The sequence below is a fragment of the Colius striatus genome, chromosome 19 (genome assembly GCF_028858725.1).
Source record: "Colius striatus isolate bColStr4 chromosome 19, bColStr4.1.hap1, whole genome shotgun sequence".
Classification (NCBI taxonomy): domain Eukaryota; kingdom Metazoa; phylum Chordata; class Aves; order Coliiformes; family Coliidae; genus Colius; species Colius striatus.
Genome location: NC_084777.1, coordinates 2,710,600 through 2,735,471, shown reverse-complemented (window position 1 = coordinate 2,735,471; position 24,872 = coordinate 2,710,600). Strand labels below are relative to the sequence as shown.

Here is a 24,872-nt window from a genome sequence, read left to right as displayed (position 1 = left end):
AGTTGAGGGAGCCTGGGCCCAGGCTGCCCAGGGAGGGTGTGGAGGCTCCTTCTCAGGAGGTTTCCAACCCCAGCTGGACACGTTCCTGTGCCCCTGAGCGAGGGGAACCTGCTTTAGCAGGGGCTGGGTGAGCGCTGCAGGGCCCCTGCAGGCCGCCCCGCTGGCGCACGCAGTGCCCGGTGTGCCCAGTGTCCCCGGTGTTCCCGGTGTCCCCGCTGGCGCACGCAGTGCCCAGAGTGCCCGGTGCTCCCGGAGTGCCGTGTCCGCCCCGCCCGGGCCCTGCCGCTTCCCGTTGCCCGGAGCAACGCGTGTCCCTCCCCTCACTTCCGGCGGCGGCGGCGCGTCTCGGTGACGTCACCACCGCCGCCGCCGGGCCGGAGCCGCCGCTGTTCCGCACATGCGCAGTGCGGCGCGCGCCCGCAGGCCCGGGCCTCCCATCAGCCCGGGCCCGGGGCACCGGCGCCTCGGCGGCCGCCGCCCGCAGCGAGGTCATGGGCAGGACGGTGAGTGACGGGCGGCGCCCGCGGGCTGGGGCCGGGCTGGCGGCGGCCCCGGCCGCTTTCTGAGCGCGAGCGGCGGCGGGTGCGATACCAGTCGGTCGCCCTTGGGCCGCCACCCGGCCCGGGCCTGGGCCTGTCCGTGCGCGCCGGGCCCGGGGGGTCTCTTCCCCCGGCCGCGGCTCCGCGTTCCCTGCGGTGAGTCGCCGCCGTCCCGCCCCGGGGAGCGCGGCCGTGCCCCGGCGGACCTGCGGGGCTGCCCAGTGTCTGGGATGGACTTTGGACCTCGCAGGCCTCCGGGAAGTCCCGGCTGGGCTTCCTGCCTTCGGTTCCTTTCCCAAGGCGATGCGGTTTAATTTAGAGCCTGGTAGGATGTAGGAGGAGTTGGAATTTCCCCTCCTTCCGGTACTCCCTGCTTCATTTATCAGCACTAACCTTTATTTGTCATTGTCCCTAACCTTGTTTGGCTCCTTCTGGAACGCTTTGGTCCTGCTGCTCCCGACGGATGGCCCTGCCATCTGTGAACGTTGTGCTCTGTCAGCCCTCCTGCTCCACGAATTACGAGTACCCTGAGCAACAGCAGACCTTGTTGGGAGTGTGTGACAGATGAGGACAGGTAGCACTGTATTTCAGTACCTTGCTCATCCTGCACTCCATTTTTAAGTGGAAAGGGAGTGAAAACTCACCAAAGTGAATAACCATTCAGATTTTGAACTCCCTGATGAGAGTTCATTAAGGTATCATTAAGGTGATGCTTTGGGTAAGAGGAGCATGGCTGACATCAAGTTGCCTGAGAGTTGACATCCTCTGAGCTGTAGGCAACACCCAGAAGAGACTGATTTGGCCTTTCAGCCTCCCAGGGATGTGCTTTAAAACCAAAAGGTCCCAAAAATGATCAAAGAAGTGGGTGTCCAGATCTTTTTTAGAAGGTTTGGGGGCCTACTCTTCCGTGTTCTGCTTGGAAAACACTGGCTGTGCACACTCTGCATCCTGTTTTATTTGCTCTGGATGATGACCCTGGGATAGAAAAAAATGACTGACACTTTTTGTCTGTGATTTTTCTCTTTCCTGTCTGTGTCTGGCTTTGAATCCAAGCTTAGATTGTTCTTTCCAGTACATATCAGTAACCTGCAATACTGACATTATTGACTGTGATCCTTTTTGGAACCTTGATGGGATTAAAAACTGATGCTTGGGGAAAGGCCTTGTAATCCTGACCGTTTAAACAGCCAAAATGAACAAGCTGAAACTTACTCTCTCCTTTTATCTTTTAGATCAACTCACATGTAGAGTGTTGTGAGTCTATGAAGCACCTTATCAGTTTCTTTCACTCTTCCTAGAAGGCCAAGTGTCACAGGACAACTTCCCTGTCTGGTCACAGGAATTCAGTGGCATCCAGAAACGGCAGCGTGTTTCCCACCTTCTGCTGAGTGGATGGCAGCACCCTTAACAATGTAATGCTCCAGCAAGTTCATTTTATTCTCCCAATGTCCCTCTGCTTGTGGCTGTTCTCAGTGCTGATGTTTGAGTCTGTCTAAAGAGCGTGAACTTAAGAGAGGACTGTAAATAGGAACAAGCTGCTGCTGTTTGAGTGGTTCTCTTGGATTTTTCTGTTGAAGGTGTTGTTAGAATCAAAACTCATAACATGGGGCTTGGACATGAAGTCAGTGTGTTGGGTGTGCCCCCAGAGATGCAGCTCCTGCAGGCAGGGTTTGTGCTCTGTCACTCAGGCCTGATCTAGCTGGATGCTCTGATAGTGGGTGCACTGATTTCCCCGTGGCTGCTTGAGGAATGGGTGTAAGGAGCTACAGCAGAGTTTGCTGGAAAATGCCAAGCTGTCTTTTTGCATCATCAGAAGTGGAATGCTCTGAATCCAGAGGATGGGAATTTTAACCTGTCTTGCTAAGTTAGTCCTCCAAAAACCTCTCTGCAAACAAAGAGTGAGCAGTGCTTAGGCAGCAGGTGGGAAGCCTGGTTGGTGGCATGCACCAGCCACAAAACTAGGTTGGTTTTGGGGAGTGTTGGTTTAGGGTCTGACCAATTTATATGTCTTGTAAAATACATTCTTGTAACATACTTCGAAGCTGCCTACTCTTTCCTGTTTACAGACAGGAAATAACAGCAAACAGGCAGCTGTAATTATGTGGGTGTCTTCGATAATTGAGAGCAGACCTCGTTTTGCTAAATTCCTTCATCATAAGGAGCCTGTGCTCCTTTTTCTTAGTCCCTGACTCATGTAGAGCCAATAGAATTAGAACCTAGGGCCAAGCAGAAAATCAGAAGTGCAGTATCCATATACACATAACTTGGGGCAGGAGGCACTGAAGGGACTTAGCCTGTGATGCACGTTGTGTCAGAGGAGGCTTTTGATGTCCATTTCCTGCAGCTTTATCGTTTGCTCTGTAATTAATTTCATTAGTAACAAGGTAAAAACATTCTTGAAGTTCAAGATTGATTTAAGAAGAGGATTTCTGATTCAACAAAGGGAAGATCTGCCCAGCTCTGAAGGCCTGGGGGCACGAGGAGGCTGGGGAAGTGCCCATTGTTTGCTGCCATTATCTGATGAGTGCATTGTCATTTCATAATTCCCGGAACTCGGCGCACTGTGAGGCTGGGGTGAAGCAGAGAGCAGCTAACAGGCTGCTGCTCATCACTCACACAACAACAATGGCTCTGTGGAAGGATGTTAAGATTATAAATCCCAAACACTCCAGAAGATCAAGATATTTCACTTATCTCTGCAGGTCCCAAAGGGAGAAATAAACTAGTCGATGTCTTTGAGAGGCTGCCTTGCCATGGGATGCAGTGACAGTGAGACCACAGGGCTGGGCTGAGCAAGGGGAGGTACATCCTGTAGAGTGTGAAAAACACGATTGCCTCATTGTTCTTGCAAGACCTTCCATTCTTTTGGATTTGTTTATTTGGTGAAGCTTTGCCAGGCTTTGAAATGAGCAGAAGTCTGGAATCACTGCTGTGTTTGGGCTGTAGAATTCACACGCAAAAGGACTTGGAGAACTTGTTTGTTTGTTTCCTTTAAAAGCAATATGATCCAGTGCAAACACAGACATGCTGCCAGCATGGGTGAGCTGTGGCAGAACTGTGTGACTAAGAATGAGCCAGGATGATTCCAGAACAAAGCCCTTATCTTTCCTTCATTAACCTTGTAAAGCTTGTGACAGGTTATGACTAGTGCTGGCACTGCATGCTGCTCGGGGGCTATTTGAAGTCTGACTTGGTGCTGATGGAATCAGAATTGTGTTTCTATATATCTGCCTGATAAACAATAAGCAAAGGGACAAAGTTGTTCTGCAAAGCAGTTGTAACTGCCAAGCCAGAGGGTATCTGCCGTGCTGCTTCTCCTCCTGCCAGGGCTACTTAAACGTGTTTTCCTTCTCTGCCTTCCTGCAGGTCTCTTCCTTCCTGGACATTCAGCAAAGAGTTAGCATTCCCAGGCTGTTGGATCTCTTCCATCTTAATGGATAACATTTGCTATGTGCCCTGTAAATCCTGCCCTGGGACTCTGTGACCGGTGGGGTGCCTGATGCCTGTAATCCCCATTCCCCGCCGGGTCCGTTCGTTCCACGGCCCCCACACGACCTGCCTGCACTCGGCCTGTGGCCCGGTGAGGACCACTCACTTGGTGAGGACCAAGTACAACAACTTTGACATCTATCTCAAATCCCGATGGATGTATGGATTCATCCGATTCCTGCTGTACTTCAGCTGCAGCCTCTTTACCTCCATCCTCTGGGTGGCACTCTCTATCTTGTTTTGCCTTCAGTACCTCGGCATCCGGATCTTTCTGCGTTTCCAGTACAAACTCTCCATCATCCTCCTCTTACTGGGGCGAAGGCGGGTAGACTTCAGCCTCATGAATGAACTGCTCATCTATGGGATTCATGTGACCATGCTGCTCGTGGGGGGGCTGGGATGGTGTTTCATGGTGTTTGTGGATATGTAAATAAAAGAAGCGCATGTGGGCTGAGAAGGTGGCTTTTCTTCCACCCCAAAATGTGTCCATATCTTCTTTTCTCTTATGATATGAATTAATTGATTGGTCTGAGCTGCTTTTAATTAGGAGATTAACTTGCTTGTCTCTGGAATTGGTGTTTTTTGAGGGCCAAGGTGCCATTTGATTATCAAAGTGCAACACTTGCAAGTTAACAACAGTGCAAAATCTAGTCCAGAGGAGCCTACCCTTGCTGTTGCTCCTGTATTCCTGTGGTCATGAAAAGGGCAGTGATTTATCTGCAGGGCAGAAGCCAGATAACTTTGCACCCCACACTCTTAATACATCTTCACCCTTTTCCTATAAATGATCCTTGATGTCTCAGGCACGTGACTTGTGTCCTGCTTGACCAATGTTACCCTTTCTCCACATAGATTGCATCTTGATATTCCCTGAGAAGAATAAGGGGCCAAATTCAACATGGAGGGGGTTTGGTGGGTGTTTTTTTTCCTGTTTTGTTCTTAGGTTTTTGTAAGACATGCTTGTGCCCCACTATGCTGTTGTGTTCACTTTAATGTGATTATCCAGCTTTGAATGGCTTTGTGCTTTCCAGGCAGTTAGTGCTGAGCAATTGAGTCTTGCCCTGATGGAACAAATCCACTGGAGTGATGGGAGCAGAGTTTGAGATCAGGGACTCTTGGAATTCCCAGTCACAGCAAATATGTTACCATTTTGCAATGATTAAGGGTAGCCCCTTGCAATGGTTTGTAGTGTTTAGATCTTGGCCTTTGGTTCTACTTTTCCCTGAATTGAGTAGTTTCGCTTTCCCCAGAGTCTTGTGGAGTGTGGTGAGATGAGAGTGTCTTACCTAGAAGAGATGGAAAGCAGAGTACAATCTGAAATGGCAGTAATTGTTCTGTGATGACAGAAAACATTCTCCTACCTCTGCAGAAATGAGAGTGGGGTCACTGGAGAGCTTTGCTAACAGCTCAACAGGGAGTTGAGCATTAAACTCGGTTTTACTGGTCTTGATCTAAGATGTCAGAGTGCTCCTCTGCAGCCAGTCAAGTAACTTTATTTATGGAGTCTGGAAGCTGGCCTCAAGTTTATTTTTATTCTGGTTTTGTTTGTTTTTCCTGTTAGTGGAATATTGCTCTTTTCCTTCTGTTCTTTAAAGAACTGCTTAAAAATGAGTTTGTAGATAGAGACCCCCTTTTTCTTCCCCTCTGTCAAAGCAATGGAGTCAATCATAACAGAATAAGCAGGACTGGAAATACATGACTGTTCTTTTCTCATCTCTTTGGTCTGAGCTATGACTGTGGTTGAGAACAAAGTCAGTTTGCACACAGAGAGGGGTGCTTCATATTTCAACTTGTGGCTGTTGCAGTTTTTTGCTGACATACTTTGATTTGTAGGGTTATAGATGCAAAATAGAAGCTTGTGTCTGAAGCCCAAAAGCTAAAAGAAACCCAGAAATGATGTCATTATCAAGTGTTACAGATCACACAGACTGAGCATGCAGAGCTGAATAAATCATGGGCCATGGTGGTGTGAACTTTAGATTAGCCCCACGAGAGCCAAAGGCTGTTTCTGCAGGAGAGGTGGAGTGTCAGCGTATGTCACAGACTGGTGTCTGGAAGTTTCCTCCTGACTGTAGAGCTCTCCAGAGCCTCTCTCTGGACTCCACGTCCTCAGCGTCCTGCAGGTCTGAGCTACAGCTTGTGCTGTAGGCACAGGGAATTCCCAGTGATTCCCAGCCAGGTGTATTTCCCCCCCCAGTGCAGCTGCCAGCCTGAGGCGTTGCAGCTCAGGTGTGCTGACTGTGGGACTCCTGGGGTGGCTGTGCTCAAGAATTTCTGCAGGAAACATGTTACAGATGGCCAGCAGACAGCCCTGGTGAGAGCTGAGAGGCTAACTGAGACCCCAGTGAGGCACAGTGGAGAGCACTTCTCCCTTGCTTGCCCTTCATGGGAGGCACAGTATGGAGAGTGGCTGGGTGCTAGGACCTTGTTTCACCTTATGCTGAGTAAAAGAGGGATTTGTGGTACAAGTGGGTGCTGCTGCCTTCCCCACCCATGCCTGTGTCAGCTGGTGGGTGCTCTTTGTGATAGAGGCACTCAACTGTTGACCAAACCTGTGGTAGTTTGGTTCAGGCTCTGAAGGAAGCGAAGGTCCAGACTGTGCCTGGGTCATGAACTTGAGTTCCAGGGTGTCCTTTGAAAACCCACACAGGAACAGGCCGCCACGGGGAGCTTTGATGGATATGAGCCTGGAAACCGGAACACTGGTCATGCGATGAACACATGAATAGCAGGTGGTTCTTCCAGGACTAATTTGGTCAAGGAACAAAGGAGGTTGTGGGTACAGGGAGTCTCATACTTACCTTTTCCATCGCATGTAATTTGACTACGAGCCAACCACTTTCTTCCATAAATATGACAGCCTGAGTGAGCTTTTTTTGGGCTAAGCAGCTGGCTGCAGGATCTCCCCTTCAGCTGGGACACCGCTCAAGGTTACTCCTTGAGGCTGAGACCCCTTAGCAACTGCAGGGCTTTGGTAAGGGACTGACACTGCACATAACCTTGTGATAACTGCAGGGCATTGAAATCTTGTGTTGGTAACTTTGTCTCACTAGGATATCCTCTTTGCAGACTGAGCCTTGCCATCAGATGTTGCTAAGCCCCACTTTAACAACACCTTGCTTCAACAGAGCCACTTTTGCAGCTGTCTTTGGTGGTGGTTCTTTAAGCAGTGATACTCCTGCAGTGACAACTGAAGAGAGAAGGGCTTCTGTGTTGTGGTTCAATGCTTTACTGCACAGCCCTCTGCAGCCTGCTTCAATAGTGTGTGCTGAGGAAAAAGTCCATGTCCTTATCCAATCAAATACATGATCTTAAGAAAGCATGAAAATGGATGTTTGCCAAACGTTCCTCAACATGTTTGCCAATGTTCCTTGGGGCTAACTTGCTTAGAAGACAGCAGACTGTGATTCTCCATTCTTCTTCTATGGAGGTAGCCAAGTACCTACTGTCAGCATGTGATGCTCAAGTTTGTGATAGCACACAAGGACAGACAATCCCAAGAGGAAATAATTGAGGGGGGTGGTCTCAAAAACACTAGGAGCTCCAAATACTCTCACTCTTGGTCATTACCAGCGCTGGGCCACTTTGCTGTGCTCAGGTGGTGGGATCCTACCAGAGCAGTGAGGTCCCTTTGAAGTTGTGCTGGCAAGGAAGAGGAATTCATTTTCAAATGATTTGTTTCATGATGTAATAATTTGAAGGTTTTAGATCTCCATGAGTGGAGTGTTATTTGGCACCTTTATGGCACTTTTCAAAGCATTTTCCAACTGGAGCTAATTAAACCTCACAACATCCCCAGGAGATTGCTGCAGAGTAGGAACTTGGTAATGGTTCAGAATTTCAATTCAGTGGGTTTAAATTGGAGATTTTTTTTAAGCTTTTAGGATTCCTTTACCAAAATATTTTTTTCTCAAGGAGCTGAGACTCTAAAACTTTCTTACAAGCTCAAGGGGAGCCAAACCACAACTGAGAGGGAGGAGGAGGCAGAATAACTGTTATATCAAGTATATGCAAAGAATAAGCTGTTCTTCCCCCCCTCCACTTAGTTTAATTGGAAAACCTGGCTTTTTTAACAAAGGGAGGAACAAAACTTCATAGAATACAAATAAAGAAATGGGGAAAGATGAACTTTCTGCTTTTCAAGATTCAGCCAGGTGGCTTATAGTGATATTTCCCAGAAATATTTCATGTTAAGGAGGTCCCTGCAGGCTCTGCCCCACTCTGCGAGTTCATGTTCTTCTGAGTTTCTTATGCTTTACAAATTGATCAGTGCTGGGAGGAAAGGATCAGGCTCCAAAAGGTGTTGTGTCTTCCTTTCATGCTATATAGATGGGTTTAACTCTAAAATCTCTGAAACTCATTTCAGCATCCTTCATGCTGATTCCATCCCCAACAGCGAGAGCAAACGTTTTGTTCCCCGTCTTTTTTACTTATCTATTTTTCCTTCCCAGGTTTGGGCTTTGAATGTTGCTGTTACACTTACTGGGTTAAAAATGGCCTCAAGGATATTTAAGAAAAATACTAGAAATACTGATTTGGGAGAGTGTGCCCATCCCAAAGCTCGCTCATGAGTCCTGCTCACTCCAGAGCTTTCCAGGGGTTTGGGCAACAGGGAGGCTCTGTCTGCGTTGCACAGATGTGAGACCAGGGAAGATGATACGTGTTGTGGCAAAGCTGCCTTGGCCTCTTGTTTAGCCTGTGAATGTATGAACGAGACTGAAGTGTTGGAGTTTCACCTTGTTAACTCTTCAGAACATGACACCAGCTGGTGTTTTGGGTGCCTGTTAAAATTCTGTATGAAACATGCCACCTACATCAGACTCGGTTTTTTAACACGCTGATGAGTTGATTGCTTGGGAAGAAAAAGGAAGGATTTTGTCTTACAATGCAGGGATGTCTCAGATCTTCATCTTCTCTTTGCACTGGTGCAAATTGAGTGGATGGAAGAGGAGAGTCAAGCCCTCTGTGGACGTGCCTCAGAAGCATCAGTGAGACTTGGGTAAAATGCTGCTTTTTGCCTCCTTGAAGGACCATTCAACAATGACTCATGAGGAGAGCCAGGAGCACAGGAGAGCTTTAGGCTTTGGCTCTTGGTGGGCAGACTGCATTGCCCACCATGGGTGTAAAGTGGTGGGAAGGAACTGTCACTTCCCATTGAGGTGCCCATCCATTAATTACTGGAAGGTGCTGTCTTTCCTCCTTTCCTTGCGAGGAGCAGAGCTTGCAGTGCAGAGCTGTAGTGTTTCAAGACACCGTTGTGATGCTTCCTATGGGAATAAAGAGGAATATTCCTACTCTGATGTGCTTCTAATTCCTACTGTTCTTATGTGGACAGTACTGCAGTGATGTGCAGCAGCATAAAACCCTGACATAGGTGCTGGACAGGCTTTGTTCTCCGGTGATTGTGGTTGGAGTGAGTGGAAACATAAGCTTCAGAGAACCAGCATAGAGAAGACCATTGCAGAATGAGCTGGAGGTGAACTGGAGACCAACCTGGTGTAGTGGAAGGTGTCCCTGCTTGTGGCAGGGGTTTTGGAACTAGATGATCTTTAAGGACCCTTCCAACCCAAACCATTCTGTGATTCTGTGGAATATGTGTGTGGGTAGAGCAGCCCACATCTTCATGTGTGTATGGAATATTCCTTTCTGTTAACAGCCAGAGTGGAGGACTTGAAAGAAAGGGGAAGGAGGTTTCCAAAAGAGAATGATTTGGGCAGGGTGGATGTGTTTTCACTTTCAGTATTACATAGGAATCCATAAGCAATGCTCAGAAATGTGGCTGGTGCTGTTAGCACAGTGGCAGTGCTGTGGAATATCAAGCTCAATGACAGTAAAAGGCCCAGGAATGTGCTACATAAATGTGCAGTTTCTATTATTAATGCTATTTTTAAACACATCTCTTGAGCCTTTGCCATCTCCTAGGGAAGAACTTGTTTGCTCAGTTCCTAGAGTGAGCTGCCACCGCCAGCACCTCCTGGTGCCAGTGTAACTGGCCCAGGCTGGGGAGCCAATGACCCAGTGTCCCAGCCTGGGGAGTGGCCTCGGGGTTCCTCAAAGGCAGATGCAGTGCAGACAAACTCAGCTCACTGCCCAAGCGTGCCCCAAAATCTGAGCCTTTGGCTTTTGTCTGCACAGTTTTAGGGTCAGGATTGCCATTTTTCCTTAAGAGCAAGCTGGGGGCAGGTTCTGACTCAATCTGCAGGTCTAAGTCTCAAAGAGGGACTGGGAGCAGACTGGAGAAGAGACTAATCCCTGAAAGGGGCTGAAAGCTCATTGTAATTCTTCCCAGGGTTCTCCTAAGTCACTGATCTTGTTTCTTTCCCTCCTAGGGAGGTAGGAGACAGCATTTACTACCAGTTGTGGAAAATAACACAGCACATTTTCTTTAAGGAATGGCTTTGGCTCTTCTGGAGCCTGTAGCACGGGCAGATAGCGTGCTGTTCCAGTGAGGGCATTGCTGGAAAATATGAAGCCTTGTTATCTTTCTGTGTTTTTATTTAGCCAAACAAGGTTTCCATAGCTCCTGGACAGCTCTGCTGCTGGGGAAAAAAAACCCCCACAAGTCTCATTTCTTCACCTGCCAACTCTCTGCACTAATTTTGTCTTCCTGCTTCAAAGCAGTCACCGTGCCCAGAAAATGTCAGTTCAAAGAGAAGTTTTGTCCAGTAATGAGCCAGTGAAAATTGTTTGGTATAAGATCTTCTTGTGCAGCTTTCCAAAGTGTCCTTAGGTGAGAGCAGAGCTGGGCTGTCGGGCTCTGCTCTGAGCCCTCTGCTCGGGTGGCTGGAGATCGAGACTGTGTGCTGCCCTTGGAGGCTTTTCTGTGCTGATTGACCACGGAAGCAGCTTGATGTTAACACAGATGAAAGGAGGATCTCTGCATCTCCTGCATCTTTCTCAAGTGATAAATTAATCTCCAGGGGAGAGAAAAGACGACCACATAACTTGCACAGGGGCTGTATAAATGCTTTTTGGAGCTGATGCATGTTGGGTTTTGGAGAGCCTCTTCCCCTGCTGACCTCCAGGCTGCACTGCTCTGGCTGCAGGGAGTGCTCCCAGCCCGTGTGCTCTTCCCCCAGCCGGGAAAATGTGCGAAAGGCAGCAGGGAAAGTGTGTGAAAGGCAGCGTCCTGCTGCTGCCAGCTCTCCTCCTGCACCCAGCCCTGCCACGGAGGCCGGCAGGGCTGCATCCTGACCTTGGATGCACAAGGCTGTAGTAAATCAGTGTCTCTAATGCAGCCAAAAGCCAACTTTCCCCTGCATGGAAAATACTGTATGTAACACCAAGAGACAAATACCAAAGCCCTTAGCTGGTTTTTTTTTTTTTTTCCCAAGTCTCCCACTGGCCCTGGTGAGAGTTTTGCCTGAGTAAGGATGTCGAGATTATGCATGCTAATTAAATGAACCACCCATCCCTTCAGAGTCTGCTCTCTGCTGGGAATTCCCCTCAGAGTAACTTGCTCCCAGTGAGGAAAGGAGTTGCATGAAAAATTTCCCAGATGGTGAATCTGTTAGAGAAAAATCACAATCTGTTTGTGGCTTTTTCAAACAAAAAAGAGCACAGGAGACGCTGCGGAATCAATTTGTTGTTGCAACCCATTTGCTCAGTAATGGGGAGAATTTAGATGGGCAAAGAGCTGCTTTTTTTTTTTCCCTGAGTCTTATCTCCCTGCCTCTAAAAAATGAGCAATGGTTTGAAAAATAAATTAGAGCAATGTATATTTTAAAAGCCTAATGCAGTTACTTTAATGAAGCCTGTTCATTTATTCTGCTATCAAGGGTGTCTGAAGCTGCTGGGGGACAGTGGCCTTGTCCAAGGAAACCTCAGAAGGAACAATTGCTGCTGTGTGCTGTGCTGGGCTCTGTGTCCCTGTGTGGCACAAAGGAGCTGTTCTCACACAGCCGCCGTGTCCTGGCACATCTCCTGGCAGCACCCTTGGGTGCAGGGACCCACGGGACCCCGCTCCCCAGCCAGCCTTGCAGCGTGAGCACCTGTGATTCAGGGCCAAAGCCCACCTCAGCCAGGAGAAGGGGCTTGGTGGGGGGCGATGGGGCAGCCTTGGCTGGGGAATGGCATCTGTGCTGGGGCAGACGTTGGCAGAGGCGCTGGGACGGCCACTGCAGGCTCAGCAGAAGGGAACGTGTGCCCACGCGCCCGGCGGCCCCGGCGCGGGCACTGCCCGGGGTGGGTGCCAGGCTGAGGGGGCTGCTCCCACCTGCCAGCCCTGTGGGAAAGGGCCAGTGGCCAGGGAGGGGACCCACAGGTTGACTGGCACTGGGGAGGAGTTGGCTCCCTGCCCCATCTCCGGGAGCCCAGGGCTGCCCGCTGCCTTTGTTGCCTCACGCGTGTTTCACTGGAAATCTGAATTCCATAACGAGCTCCAAGCCAGGAGAAATTCTTCCAGATTGGTTTGCTTTCTGGTTTGGGATTTTTTGGTGTTTTTTTTTTTTTTCATTTAAACTTCAAATGAACACTGCTTAATGGTTTCTTGGAAGCACATTTGCTCGCAGTTATGTGCAGTGTAGGCACTGTTACTTCCTCCTTTTCCATGTGAGGCTGACTGCAAACTGTGTGGTGGCAAACATGAAACTTGGCGTTGTGCAATGCAGCAGGGCTGGGGGAGAGTGGGCAGCAGCGTGTGCACCTCCAGCAGGCTGAGTTCGAAAGGTGAAGCCTTCCTAGCAAAACTGATGGTGAATTCTTGGTGTGCATGCACTGGTTTCATCAGCCCACATCCCTTTTAATAACCCCGTCCTCGCTGCTGGGAGTTACATAAACACGTGCTGTCTGGCTTTTGCCAGGTTCAGTTTGGGAGAGATTTCTGTGCCTTCAGGGTTTGTACAACTGGCAGAGCTTGAAGGGCTGAGGGGCTCATGTGAACCACGCCAGGGACATGCACCCAGCTCCCTGGTACTCCAGCCTTTCCCACTGAACGCGCTGGGAGTGCTGATTTGCCAACACATCTATTTACTGTTCACCAGAGCATCAGTTGTGACAGATAAACAGAAGAAGGCAGCATTTCACTGAAAGCATTTTATGTACTGATTAAGACACTATACAAAGAGAGCTCCTCTGGGTCTGGGGAGAGGCTTGGTTGCAGAGTAGCTAATGCTGTGCTCAGAGGGGCACTGCAGTGCTAGCTGGGTCAAACATCACACAAAGAGGGATATTTCCAAAATCGGGCTGCCCAAAGCCAGGGTGAAGTTGTTCTCTTTGCCATAGCAGGGGGGTGCTTTCCACAGAGGTTATTTGTTTAAATGATGCCTGTGTTCACACGTTGTGCACTCCCTCAGAAAGGGCTGAATGTGGTGCCTGGTGCTGAGGAAATACAGGATAATTTTTATGATCAGTAATGACATGATAGCAATGTGCTACAATAAGGGCAAGCAAATTTCACGCTTCAAGGACTGTAATTGCTTACCAGAGAGGGCAGGAGGGGACTGATGCTGCTTTTTCTTTTGCATTCTTTGGGAATGTTGGGTGTGCATGAATGGCCTGTGGGCTTTCTGGTCCGTTCCTTTAAAGCATCAAGCACCGACAAAGAACTGAAGCAAGAACCAAGACCTGTAACCTGGTTATAGCTCTGGATAAACGTCTTGTTCTGCTGGAGTCAGTGGCAAACTCACCACGCTTTCAGGATTTCACCTTGTGTTCTTCTCAAACAAAACTGCCTGTTGGAGGGGAAAGAAACAAAGCATTTGAAAGCCATGCTTGTAAGGTCAAACTGCAACATGTGCATGTCCAGGAGATGTTCCTGGCTTTGAAAGAAATAGGAGGTCAAATCCTCAAGTCACTCATTCCAAGCCACTGCTGTGGGTTTTTTTCCCAGCCTGGCTTTGCTGCTGGTGTAGCTCCCACATTGCTGCTGTGCTTCCAGCAGGCACAGGAGCACTTTGAGAGCTGCTTGTGGACGGGACCATCAGGAGGAAAGTGGTTTTGCTTTTCCCACATGAATGGCAAGCACAAGGGGTGAATTCAGCCCAGGTATGCAAGCTGCATTTGCCTAGGAGGTTCCAGAAGCCCTCAGCATAATGAGAACCCATAACCCCTGGGGCTCAGCCCCTTCAGAGAAACCACCCCACTGTGGCAGCTCCCACTGGGCAAACACCCCTGTTGCCCTCGCCTTGTGCTCCACATTGGTTGTGTGGTGCAGTGAAACCACAGAGGACAGGGATGGGCTGCCCCAGGTTTGTTCCCAGCCTGCCTGTGACCTTGAACATCTTTTACATCCCTCCAGCACATGATTTGGGGGAGAAAGCGGCAGCGGGGGCGGTGGCACAGGATCGAAACGTTTGTTCAGCAATTGCTGCAGAAAGAAAACTTGCTTCAATTTGCAGAGATGCCAACTGAATTTTTGTTTTGTTTTGGTATTTTGGAGGCAAGCCAGGAGCAGGATGTTGTGAAGTCTTCAGCAGCTACTGCCTGCTTGTTCCATACCAAGCATAACTTTGTATATATTTTTATCGGCAAACTCGGTCCCACGCGTCTTGATGCGCAAACGAGAGCCCTTGGCTGCAGGGTGCTGGAGAGAACAAAGCCCTTTTCCTTCCCTCTTTGCTTAAGTCAGAGTTGCAGGAGCTGGCCTGCAAAGGTATCTTTTTCCCCTGCCAGCTGCCAGCTGCTAAGAGGAATAGCAAGTGGCTGATTTGATTGGAGAGGGAAAGAAAAACAAGTTCAGTTCTCGTTGGGGGTCCCTGCTCCTCAGTCGCAGCATCGGGGGGGGGGGGGTTGGTTCAGTGCAGTCGTGGCTGTGATTCTGCAAAGGTTGCAGGGAATTTAGGGTGTTGCTTTTTGCATTTCATGTGAGGATGAGGCGTGTTTCTGCTTTGTCAGCAGAAGGGCCTGTTCTCTCCCTTGCACAATAGAAAGTCGCTGGGTATAAATAGCCTTTCATGCCTGTCACCTCGGTGACATTAACGGCGATGCCCTGATTTAAGCCTCGCTTCCAGAAGATGCTTCAGGTGTGTGCTCTCCCCACGGGCCTGAACACACATTTCAATTAAACGCCTGTTTAAGAGGCTGTGAGCAGCGAGACACTAAGCCCCTGCTTTAGCACTTTCCAGAGCTGGGACTGGCATGAGGAGGGAGGGAACCATGCCCGCTGTTGCTGTTAAAGCACTACAACTGTTGCCTTCACAAAGGATCAGTGCTCAGAACAGGGAGACATCTTAAGAGTGTCTGACAAATATATGTACATTCGGGGACCGCCAGCCTTGAATTCGTCATATGGTGAAAGGTATTGAACATGACAGAGCTCCACGGAGGCCAGAGCTGTGCTCTGCCTGCCTGCCTCAGCACTCCCGGCTCCAACTACCCCCCCGGGATCTCTGGGGTGGGATGGCAGCAGCTGGCACGGGGCAGGATGGGTGCTCAGCACCCAGCAGGCACAGAGGGGATGGGTGTTCTCTCCCGTCTCCTTTGTTCATCTCCCGCCTCTTCGTGGAGAGCGTCACAGCGCACTCTTGGCAGTGTTTGCTGGTGTCATCTGGGGTCAGTGAGGATTACCAATTTCATAGTAATAATTAAATGATTCCTCTCAGGGCACTTGAGGTGGGAGCTGGGTTGGGTGCAGAATCCCACCCAGAGATGTATGTCGTGACAAACTCAGCAGAAGCACCCAGATGGGGTGGCCCAGTCCCACCTCCTCTCTCACCCCATTCACCCTGCCTGTGTCCTGGTTGCCCCTTTGTTCCTAAGAAAAGCATCTGAGGTGACTGTAGATGCCTTTAAAAATGCTCATTGTCACATTATCCATCAGATCCATATTTACAATCATTCATTAAATGAGGATGTACGTTTCATTCTTCTTTCTTAGAATATTAATGCCTACTCCTGGCTGAAATGCCATATGAATATTCATTAAAAAATCAATCAATTCCTGTGCCAGGAATGATGTCATTTGAGCAATAACTGAAGCAGTAATCGAGCATGCTATGAAAAAACGATGAATGCCATCAGATCTAATGTTTATTGAACTCTGTGTGGGTAAATCACAGTAGGTTTTTTCCCATGCTTTTGTGTGCATTAACTGGTGCTCCAGTTCCTCCTCCTGCCTGGCGCCACCGAGCCCAGCCCAGCCCTGCCAGGAGCAGGGAGCACCTCAGAGCAGGTACGTCCTGCAACGATGGGATGAAGATGGGCAGCAGAGCTGGGGAAGGGGCTGGAGCACAGGTCTGAAGAGGACTAGAGTAGAGAGAAGAGGAGGCTGAGGAGAGACAGAGCACTCTCTGCAACTACCTGAACAGGAGGCGGGAGTGAGGTGGGAGTTGGTCTCTTCTCCCAAGTAACAAGTGACAGGACAAGAGGAAATGGCCTCAAGTTGCCCCAGGGGAGGTTGAGATTGGAGCTGAGGCAGAACTGTTTCCCTGAGAGGGGTGTCAGCCCCTGTGCCAGGCTGCCCAGGGAGCTGGGGGAGTGCCCAGCCCTGGAGGGATCCCAAAGCCGTGGAGCTGAGGTGCTGAGGCCATGGGTTAGTGGTGGTCTGGGCAGGGTGAGGGCAGGGCTGGGACTGCAGCAGCTTCAAGGGCTTTTCCAACCAAAATGATTTTGTGATTCGGTGATTCTATGATGGAGAGGCTGGAGGCTGGGCAGGATGTTGTATCACTGCAGAGCTCCTTTTGAAAAGGAGTGGGTTTGAAATTTGTCTTATAAGAGTGGGAACCAAAAGCTCTCAAAGCTGTGGTGGGAAACCTGGAGTATTAATAGGCTGAAGTCTTGTAGCTGATAGATCTTTGGCTGGTGAAGCTCCTTCTCACTGCTCAGAGCACTGAGGGGGTTGAAGTGATGGTCCTTCTTGGGTCGTCCTCTCTGGTTTTAATGATGGAGCTACCAGGGCAAACACAGACTGAAGAGTAACAATATGCTTTGGGAGGGATTGTTATTACTCTACATTTTCTTGAATTGAGTCTTTCTCAACAATAGCCAAGGAGCTGTGCCAACGCACGGGCTCTGCCTGCGGCTCCCGTGATAAGATCACACTCCTCTTGTGTGGGAAATATTAAGGGTTTTGGCTTGACTTCAACAGCAAGAGTTGCTTTGGAAATCTTTTGTGTGCAATGCACCAGCCTTCTCAGAGAGGTCATCTGCAGGATCTGCTTTCTGCCGTAGCTGCCATATTAAAATCCCTCATTGGGTCTGCAGAACAAATTGTGTGGAGCAGTTATCCTGGGGAGAAGTTGCTTTGATTGTAATTATACTTGTTTCCTAAAATAAGAAGTAAGATAGTCACCCAAAGAAATTAATGTTTTGCCTTTGTAGCAGAGGGAGGCACCAAATGCAATATTTTTTCTCCTTTTACTTTTTTCCCCTCCTGTTTCCTGCCAAAAGAGATCCCAGAATAGCCTGAGCTTAAAAAACTGAGCCCAGATCCACTGGTTTAGCTGTCCACGTGCTAAGGTGACCAGATGAAACCATCAGTGAGTGGCAGAATTAATATCAGCCCATTGCCAGTGGTGAAAGAGCCACTTCCCAGTAGCTGCAGCTCCTGGTGATGCTGGATCCTGGGCTCCTGCAGAGGAGGAGCAGGGGGCCGAGGTTACCCGCTGCCACCTCCAGCACTGCAGCATCAAGGCATGAATCATGGCTCTGACAACGCTGACTTGCTGTATCAGTCACAGCACAGACACTTCAACTCAAAATGTTCTTCTACAGAAAGGAAGGGGAAGCACAGAGCCATTATGCCAGTCTCATTTACATGCTTAGCTTGGAAAAATTAAGCTAAATGCCTGATTTTGTCTCAGGCAGCTTCATGCTCTTGTTGAGGGCGTCATCATCTCCCTCAGAGCAAACCCACAGCCACCTCGTCCCCTTTCCACTTGGCTGGAGTTATTTGCCCTTCTGAGGGTGACTTGAGCTGCTTGATTTAAGGCATCTTGCTTGTGTTTCTGTGCATCTAAATTCCAAAAAGGTGAGGGATGGAAGGAATCTGTAGGCAGTGTCTAGATGTCTCTGTGTTCAAGAGACATCACAGAGTATTCCTTGGTGTCCCCAAACCCTCTAGGCTGGCTACAGTCACCCCCCTGTGCTACCAGGGGCACGCAGAGGGCAGCTTCACCCTGTCTGCTAAAGCAGAGAGGAATGCTTCTTTGCTTGAGTTTGAAACTCTTTAAAGCATCAGGTGACCTCAGATGAAGGGGGGGTTATTCCTAACGAGAGTTGTCACAAGTTGCTTGGTACAGTAGGTCCTGTTCTAACGAGATGTATGGTCACACAGCCAAGAGCAAGGTGATGCATCTGGGAGCAGAAACCATGGTCTGAGCTTAAAGAGAAAGCAGTCAGCCAGAGAAAGACCTCTAAAGGCCTTTGAATTGGGACACTTCAAGTTAATGCCATTTCAGAGCAGAGGCAATTAAATATCAAGATCATTTACAAGAAGGGATTCTGCCACCAACATGGTGAGTCTTTAAGATGAAAGTAGATGTTTTTCTGATAATTTTGGTTTAATGCTGCTCCAGGGAAAACAGTCTGTGATGTGTGTCAGGAACCTTCCAGCATCAGAGCCCAGCAACTGCAGCTGAGCTGGGGCACGTGAATTAGCAGCCAGGGGGAAAATGCCTCCCAGCACTGGGCTTTCTCTCCTCCTCTTTGCACAGTTACCATACCATTATGTATTAAATAACTATGAAAAGAGGCCAGTGATACATTATTTTTGTTGTTCTCCTCCTGCCACCTCCTGGGGGGCCCAGCTGGAGACAAGTGGACCTGGAGCAGTTCTCACAGGCAGGATCTGAAGGATTCCTCTATTTCCAAACAAGCAATGCCTGGTTACACACAACCTTGTACCAGCTGACTTAGGACAACGTGGCCAGCTCCAAGGTGCTCTCATTTCTGTTTGTTTTAACTTCTTCCTAATCATTTTCATGTAAACCAAGTGGGCCTGGCTGTACTCAACCACTGTTTGCACCGTGTCAGCTGTGTGGCAATGCCCCAGCCATGGGTGGGTGTTCAACAGAAAGAACTTTGTTGACTTTATTTGTAAAAAAATAACTCTCAGCGTCTGATTCCATCCCATGGGCTCTCTCTAAGGAGTGTCTTATCCCATGAGTGACTTCCCCATCTTACTGGGGATGCTGCTGAGTGAAAGCCCTGCCCAGAGAAGTTTGGTGGCAGAGCTTGCTAGTGATGTTTCCCATTGTCTGGTTGGCATTACGTGAGCTGGAGCAGGTGGAGGGTCAGGATAACTGAGGCTGTCACACCACATTCAAAGCTGGAAAGGAGAATATTCAGGGGAGGAGAAATAACTGAGCTGAACAGTCACCAAAGACAACAAACAAAATGCTTTCTTGGGTAAGGAATTGTCTCCCTGCACCCTGAAGCATTGGCTGATCTTGGGGGCTTGTCAAAATGCTGTGTTGGGCCCCTCATGTGTGCTGGGTGACTGGAAGGTGTGGCCAGGACACCATTTGTTGTCCCAATGGGCAGTGGCAATTACGACTGTCACAAGCAGACTGTAGTGGCAGTTATCTCCCAGGGTCATGGTCTGGTTCAGAGTGCTCAGACACCATCAAAATGCCAATCCTGAGCCCTGGGCCTCCTGGGAGATCTCTGCAGGGCTGACATGAAAACATTGCTGGGCTGGAATGAGACCCCCCGTGACCCAGGAGAGATTTACTGCAGCAGGGTTAAAGCTTTCCCAGTGAAATACATGCCAGCAAGGCTCCCTAATGGGAGCAGAGTGTAATTCTGGAGTGGGAAGTGAAATGAAGACACCACGAAGCGGTCAAGGAGCAGAGGAGCAAGAGACTAACGAGGCAGAGCCAGCAGATCAATTCCCAGGATGGTCACAGGTTGTCATTTAACCTTTTAATCTCCAGTTTCCAATGGGAAAGGCAGGTGTAACACCTTCAGCCCTGTTTGGAGCATCGTGCTCAGGAGGTGTGTGTGTACCTCCATCATTACTGCTCTGTATGGCCAGAACCCACCCATCTTCCTGCACTGCTCAGCTCTGCTACACCAATTGCAACAGGTGCCCCAAGGATCCAACTCTTTCCTCGCTGGTGGTGTTTTAGTTTCTTACAAGGACATGAATTCTTGCAGGCTGGAGCACAAGTAAAACTCCTCAGCTGGCAAAGTTCACTTGGTTGGTATGACAGGGAGAGGAAAAGGCAAATCCCTCTGCCATAAATAAACAAAAGTATGTAAACAAGAGGGGTTTGATGCATTTTGTTTTGTCATTTGCTGCTATTCATGATGGTGTGTAAATCCCCGTGAACCTTACACAGCTGTAATACAGCTGCTGTGTCCTCTCCTCTCCCCTGTGAACATGAATTACTCTGGAGTGTTAGCTAAATGTACCATCAGAGTCAAGGTTTCTGGTAGCAGGTGATTTTCTCTCCCTACCTGCCTTGCAGTTCACAGCACAATGCTGGTATTGGCTGCCTGTGTTGGACTGGGTAGATGATACTGCTTCTACCTGCAAAAAAAAAATCATCCTAACATGACTTTGGATCTGCTTTGCAAAGGATTGCTTCAGAAAAAGTGAGTCTCTCAGGCAAACTTCTTCACTTTTGCTTTTCCTCCAGGCTGGAGCTGCTTTGCTGGGCGTCCATGGGGATTCCCACAGCTGGAGCAGCCTGTAGCACCCCTCAGCCTCCCTGATGGCCATCCCCACTCTGCTCATCTGGAGGTAGGAAGAGGAGAAACACCTTGTAGGTCTCATTCATTGCCATGTTTGCTGGAAAGTGACATCTCTGCACAAAATGCCTTGGTCCTCTGCTCACTGGTTTCAGCAGAGATTGGTGTGGTGGAGCTTTGCTGTGGGCTCCCTGGCAGCTCTGAGTTGGTACCCAGCCAGGCCAGCTCCCTCACACAGAAATACAACTGGGTTTCAACCGTCTCCAGTGTCCTTAGAGCCCAGAATTTGGAGAAGGAAGCAAATCTGTAAAGCTTTGCAGTGAACAGATAATGTTTGAAGTGAAAAGCTGCAGCCTGGAAGGGTTAAATGGATGTGGGGTACAGCAGGATTGTTTATTCTGCTTCACTAAACTCCTGTTCAGATGAGAGGGGAAAAAAACCCAAGTTTGCTTTTCTCCTGCAAGAATGTAAATGTTGGGTATTTTATCAAGTGATTTCTTCAGCCCTCGAGCCATTCTTCAATTTGAAATGCTAGATTAAAAAAAACCCAACAACAACACATGCAGGGAAGAGAGAGAAAGAAAGCAAATCTTTTCCTCAGCCCAAGAACACTTTGCAGACATTATGGAAAATGTTGCCTCTTTGCTTTCCTCGAGTCGCTGAACCAATCTTTTGCATTAAAATCAGCATAGTAGTAAATAAACATGTTTTCTCTAGCCCTGGAGCCATTCTGAGACATCAAATGGTACTTAAGAAATGTTTCTTTCTCCATCACAGAACATTTTTTAAATGTCCATGGCTGAAGGGAGGGAAGATGCTCTCTTGGCTGAAGCATTAGCAAGCTTCCTGCTCTCTCAGGGCCGGGGGAGGCCCTGGGCAAGTCACGCAGCTCAGGTTTCCGATCCTGCTTAAGAACTTGGGGAGGAGCAGGAGTTTTCCAACTATTCAGCATCTCACAGCTCCCCGTGGATGTGGCTGGATTTCCTGTGAAGCTTGGAGAGGTGCAGGAGGCTTCTGAAATCCACCTCACTGGCTCCCATCCCTGCACCGAGCTCAGCTGGGAAACACAGCCAGTAAATGAAGCATCTCGGGGCAACTTGTAGGTCCTCAAGTTTCATCTCTGTGTCCTCTGAGACAGAGGGATGCTCTGATGTGAGCTGTGGCCCCTCAAGGAGGCACAAGGGGTCGATGCTAGCCATCCCCCTGGGGACGTTTGCCCCCTGAGGAGCAGTGCTGTAGCCCCAGGAGGTGATGTGGAGGTCCAGCCAGGCACAGCCAGGGAACTCCTGTGATAGGGGAGTTCTTGTGGGAAGTGTTGCACATATTTGTACTGGAAGGGTTCTCAGCAGCTCTGCTCTGCCTGGAAAGTGGCCAAGCAGGCCACCATTACCCAATTCCCTTCCCTGTGAAATGGTGAGTGGGTGTCCACGCAGGTGCCGATGCGTTTGTAGCATCATGTTGAGATGCTTCCACTGAAAACAAGGGAGGGGAGCAGGGACCATCACCCCTTAAGGGTAGTACAATTGCTCCATCTCACAAGGCAGTTTTGGAATGTCTTTTTCATGCATCATTTCTAAAAAAAAAAACCAATTTTATCTTGCACAGCAAAGAAAATGTGTTTGTCCTGACCTGACTCTGGTGTTTTTTTAAGTGTCATGTGCTAATGAAATTCCTCAGCCTTGAGCAGTTCTAGGCATCCAGTGCTGGGTTTTAAAATATGGGGATATTTGACTGCAGATTTTTAAGGATGATAAATGTTGGAGAGTGTAAGAGGAAAGAAACTTCCAGATTCAAAGAAGTCCTGACACAATCTTGCGTGTGAAACAGACAGCAAGAGGCTCACGCTTTAAAGAGGGTTTTGTTACTCCTTTGAAATGTGTTTAGAAGACGTGGGGCTAACACTGTGCACTTTAATCATGTCAATGGCTTTGCTGATTTTAATATTTTGGGCTTAGAGAAGCAACCAAGCAAAAATGACTTTCTTTTTAAGCTATAGGATGAAATTTGGAATGGAAATTTGCCCACAGGTCTCACGCAGCCCCACCTCAGATAGCTCTTTCTTTGTGATGTTTAAAAGGCTTTTTGAGAGCAGGAGAAGGGTACAGAGGAGGAGAGTGGAGCTGGTGGCAGCCCAGGATGCCACACTCAGCTCCTACCCAGGGCTGTGGAGCTGTGGGTCAGCACAGGTCTCACTTTGCTCTAAGCCTCTTCCTCTGCCATTAAAATCCAGGCTGCAAGACCATCAGAAAACAAATCTCGTCTGGGTTTTACTGAGGGTGGGAGCTCTGTGTCCCCAGGGGCTTCCCTCTTGGCTTACCATGGGCTGTGGGGGTGCAGCATCACCTCGGTGTGTGGTGGAGGGGGCTGCTGGGGCCCTGCAAGCCAGGTACCACCACAGCCAGATTAGCTGCAAGGGGTTTAACCCTCCTAAAGGGCACCTATCACCCTGTCCCCCTGTGCAGCTCAGTCCCTCTGTGGGCACAGCAGCTCCCGCACGTGGTGGTTCCAAGCAGAATCCCTCAGGATACAGAATCATTGGGCTGTAGCCAGTGGGGCTCGGTGATGCCCTGTACCATCCCCTCACCAACGTGCCAAGTTCATAGAGGCATAGAATGGTGGGGTTGGAAGGGACCTTTAGAGATCATTTAGTCCAAGTTCAGCATATGTTTGTAACATCAGGGCCCAGATGAGTAAATGTTTGCAGGACTGATGGCACAGGCAGCAGCAAGTGGAAAGGAGAAGGTGTAGGTGGCAAGATCTCATTAATTACAGAAACAGCTAAGGCTGTAAAACTACTCAGGTGGCTTTAATAGACTGGGGGAGGTGCAGGAGGCAGCTCAGTGGGATGGGCTGAGGCCACGGACTGGGGCACAGAGGCAGTTCCTGAAGTGGATCCTGGAGAGTTCCCTCATCAAAGGGAACTGCTGGAACCCAGAGCCCCCACTGTTGCCCCTGGAGCAGTCCTGTCACAGCACAGGGCCAATTGCATGGCCCTTGGGGTGACTCAAAGAGACATCCTCGTGATTCCAGCATCCCAGAGGGTTGGCAGCAGGCGAGCAGTGAGGGAGCAGAAGCGACGTGGGAAAGGAGCCCAGAACGGGCCTGGGCCTGGCCGTGACCCCCCTGGCTGGGCCGTTTGCCTCAGCTGAGCCTCTGCAGCATCGCTGGGTCTTGAGCAGCTGGGAGAGGTTTGTTTGAAACACCAGAATGTCCATCTCCCTTGGTGGTTTTTCTTCTGTTTCTTTCTTTAGCGAACGTTTTGGATGAAGCTTTGAATGAAGAAGGAGAAAAATGTCGTCTATTGAAATGGATAACTGGGAAATCATCCCAGGTAGCAGCTCTCCCCATGTCAGGCAAGATTCTGGGGTGGAAGCAGAGGCTTGGGCTCTCTGAGAACATGCACCCATGTTCAGCTGTGCACGTCAGCACATCCCAGTTTGGGTCCTGGCTGCAGCCCAAGCCTGGGCTCGGTGCTGGGAGGATGGGCTGGAGCGTTTCGGGCCAGGCAGAGGTGTGGAAGGTGTCAATGCTGTATTTGCAGAATGTCGCTGTGTTTGTGGAGCCAGTTGTAGCTGTCAGTATATGGCTGTATGGATGAGATACAGCTGTGTCTGGGAGATGGAGATTGAGATAGTTTGCCTAAAATATAGCTGTGTCTAGTATAAAGCAGATGTGACAAGGATTAGGACAAAAGGGCCTTAACATTAATTAAAGAAACAACCAACCAACCAAAAACCCCCAATGATGTGCCAATGATCAGGATGTACTGTTGAAAAACTTCTTGTAGGAAGGAACCAACAAATCCAAGAGAGGTGAGAGAAACCTGAAATAGCTGGTAGGAATTTGAGGGGTCCCAGGTGAGTTGTACACCTTGGAGTTCCCAACGCATGGGGGAACCAGGGAGGGACCTTACAGATGGGGACAGGGAATAAAAAGCCAAGTGTTGTCCCCATCAGATGTGGCTGCTGGCTGGGATACCTGCTCTTGCAAGAACACTTAGTAAAAGTGCTTCCCTGCAGAGAAAACTTGTTTCTTACAGGAGGCACAGGCATTGCACCAGCCCAGAGAGGGGCAGGAGCAGGTGGGTGGGCTGGGAGCCTCAGGGGGGGCATCCTGTGGGCCAGAAGGAGAATGAAATAAAGTGATAAAAAACCCAAATAATCACAGAATCATAGAATGGCAGGGGTTGGAAGGGACCTTTAGAGATCATCTAGTCCAACCCCCCTGCAGAAGCAGGTTCACCTGGACTAAGTGACCACTGTGGGTCTGCTC

The 24,872-nt window shown here is 49.3% G+C and overlaps 2 protein-coding genes across 6 annotated transcripts in view; both read left to right on the top strand.

Annotated features, from left to right (window-relative positions):
* Positions 1-406: 406 nt before the first annotated feature.
* Positions 407-4,509, top strand: TMEM250 (transmembrane protein 250). Of its 4 annotated transcripts, none has more exons than XM_062011328.1 (3): positions 407-503; positions 1,838-1,951; positions 3,906-4,509. In XM_062011328.1, the coding sequence occupies exon 3, from the start codon at positions 4,039-4,041 to the stop codon at positions 4,456-4,458; it is 420 nt and encodes a 139-aa protein (XP_061867312.1). In that variant the 5' UTR covers positions 407-503; positions 1,838-1,951; positions 3,906-4,038; the 3' UTR covers positions 4,459-4,509. The 4 variants fall into 4 exon arrangements, with proteins under 4 accessions (XP_061867312.1, XP_061867310.1, XP_061867314.1 ...); XM_062011326.1 differs by having other exon boundaries at positions 1,772-1,951; XM_062011329.1 differs by lacking the exon at positions 407-503 and adding an exon at positions 737-864.
* NACC2 (NACC family member 2) overlaps positions 564-24,872 on the top strand; it is an 86,502-nt gene continuing 62,193 nt past the window's right edge. The window contains exons 1-2 of one of the 2 annotated variants that reach the window (XM_062011318.1): positions 18,733-18,842; positions 20,549-20,652. The gene's annotated coding sequence lies outside the window, so the exon portion shown is untranslated. Of the gene's footprint in view, positions 696-18,732; positions 18,843-20,548; positions 20,653-24,872 lie in introns of those variants that run through there. The other variant, XM_062011320.1, reaches the window with a different exon arrangement.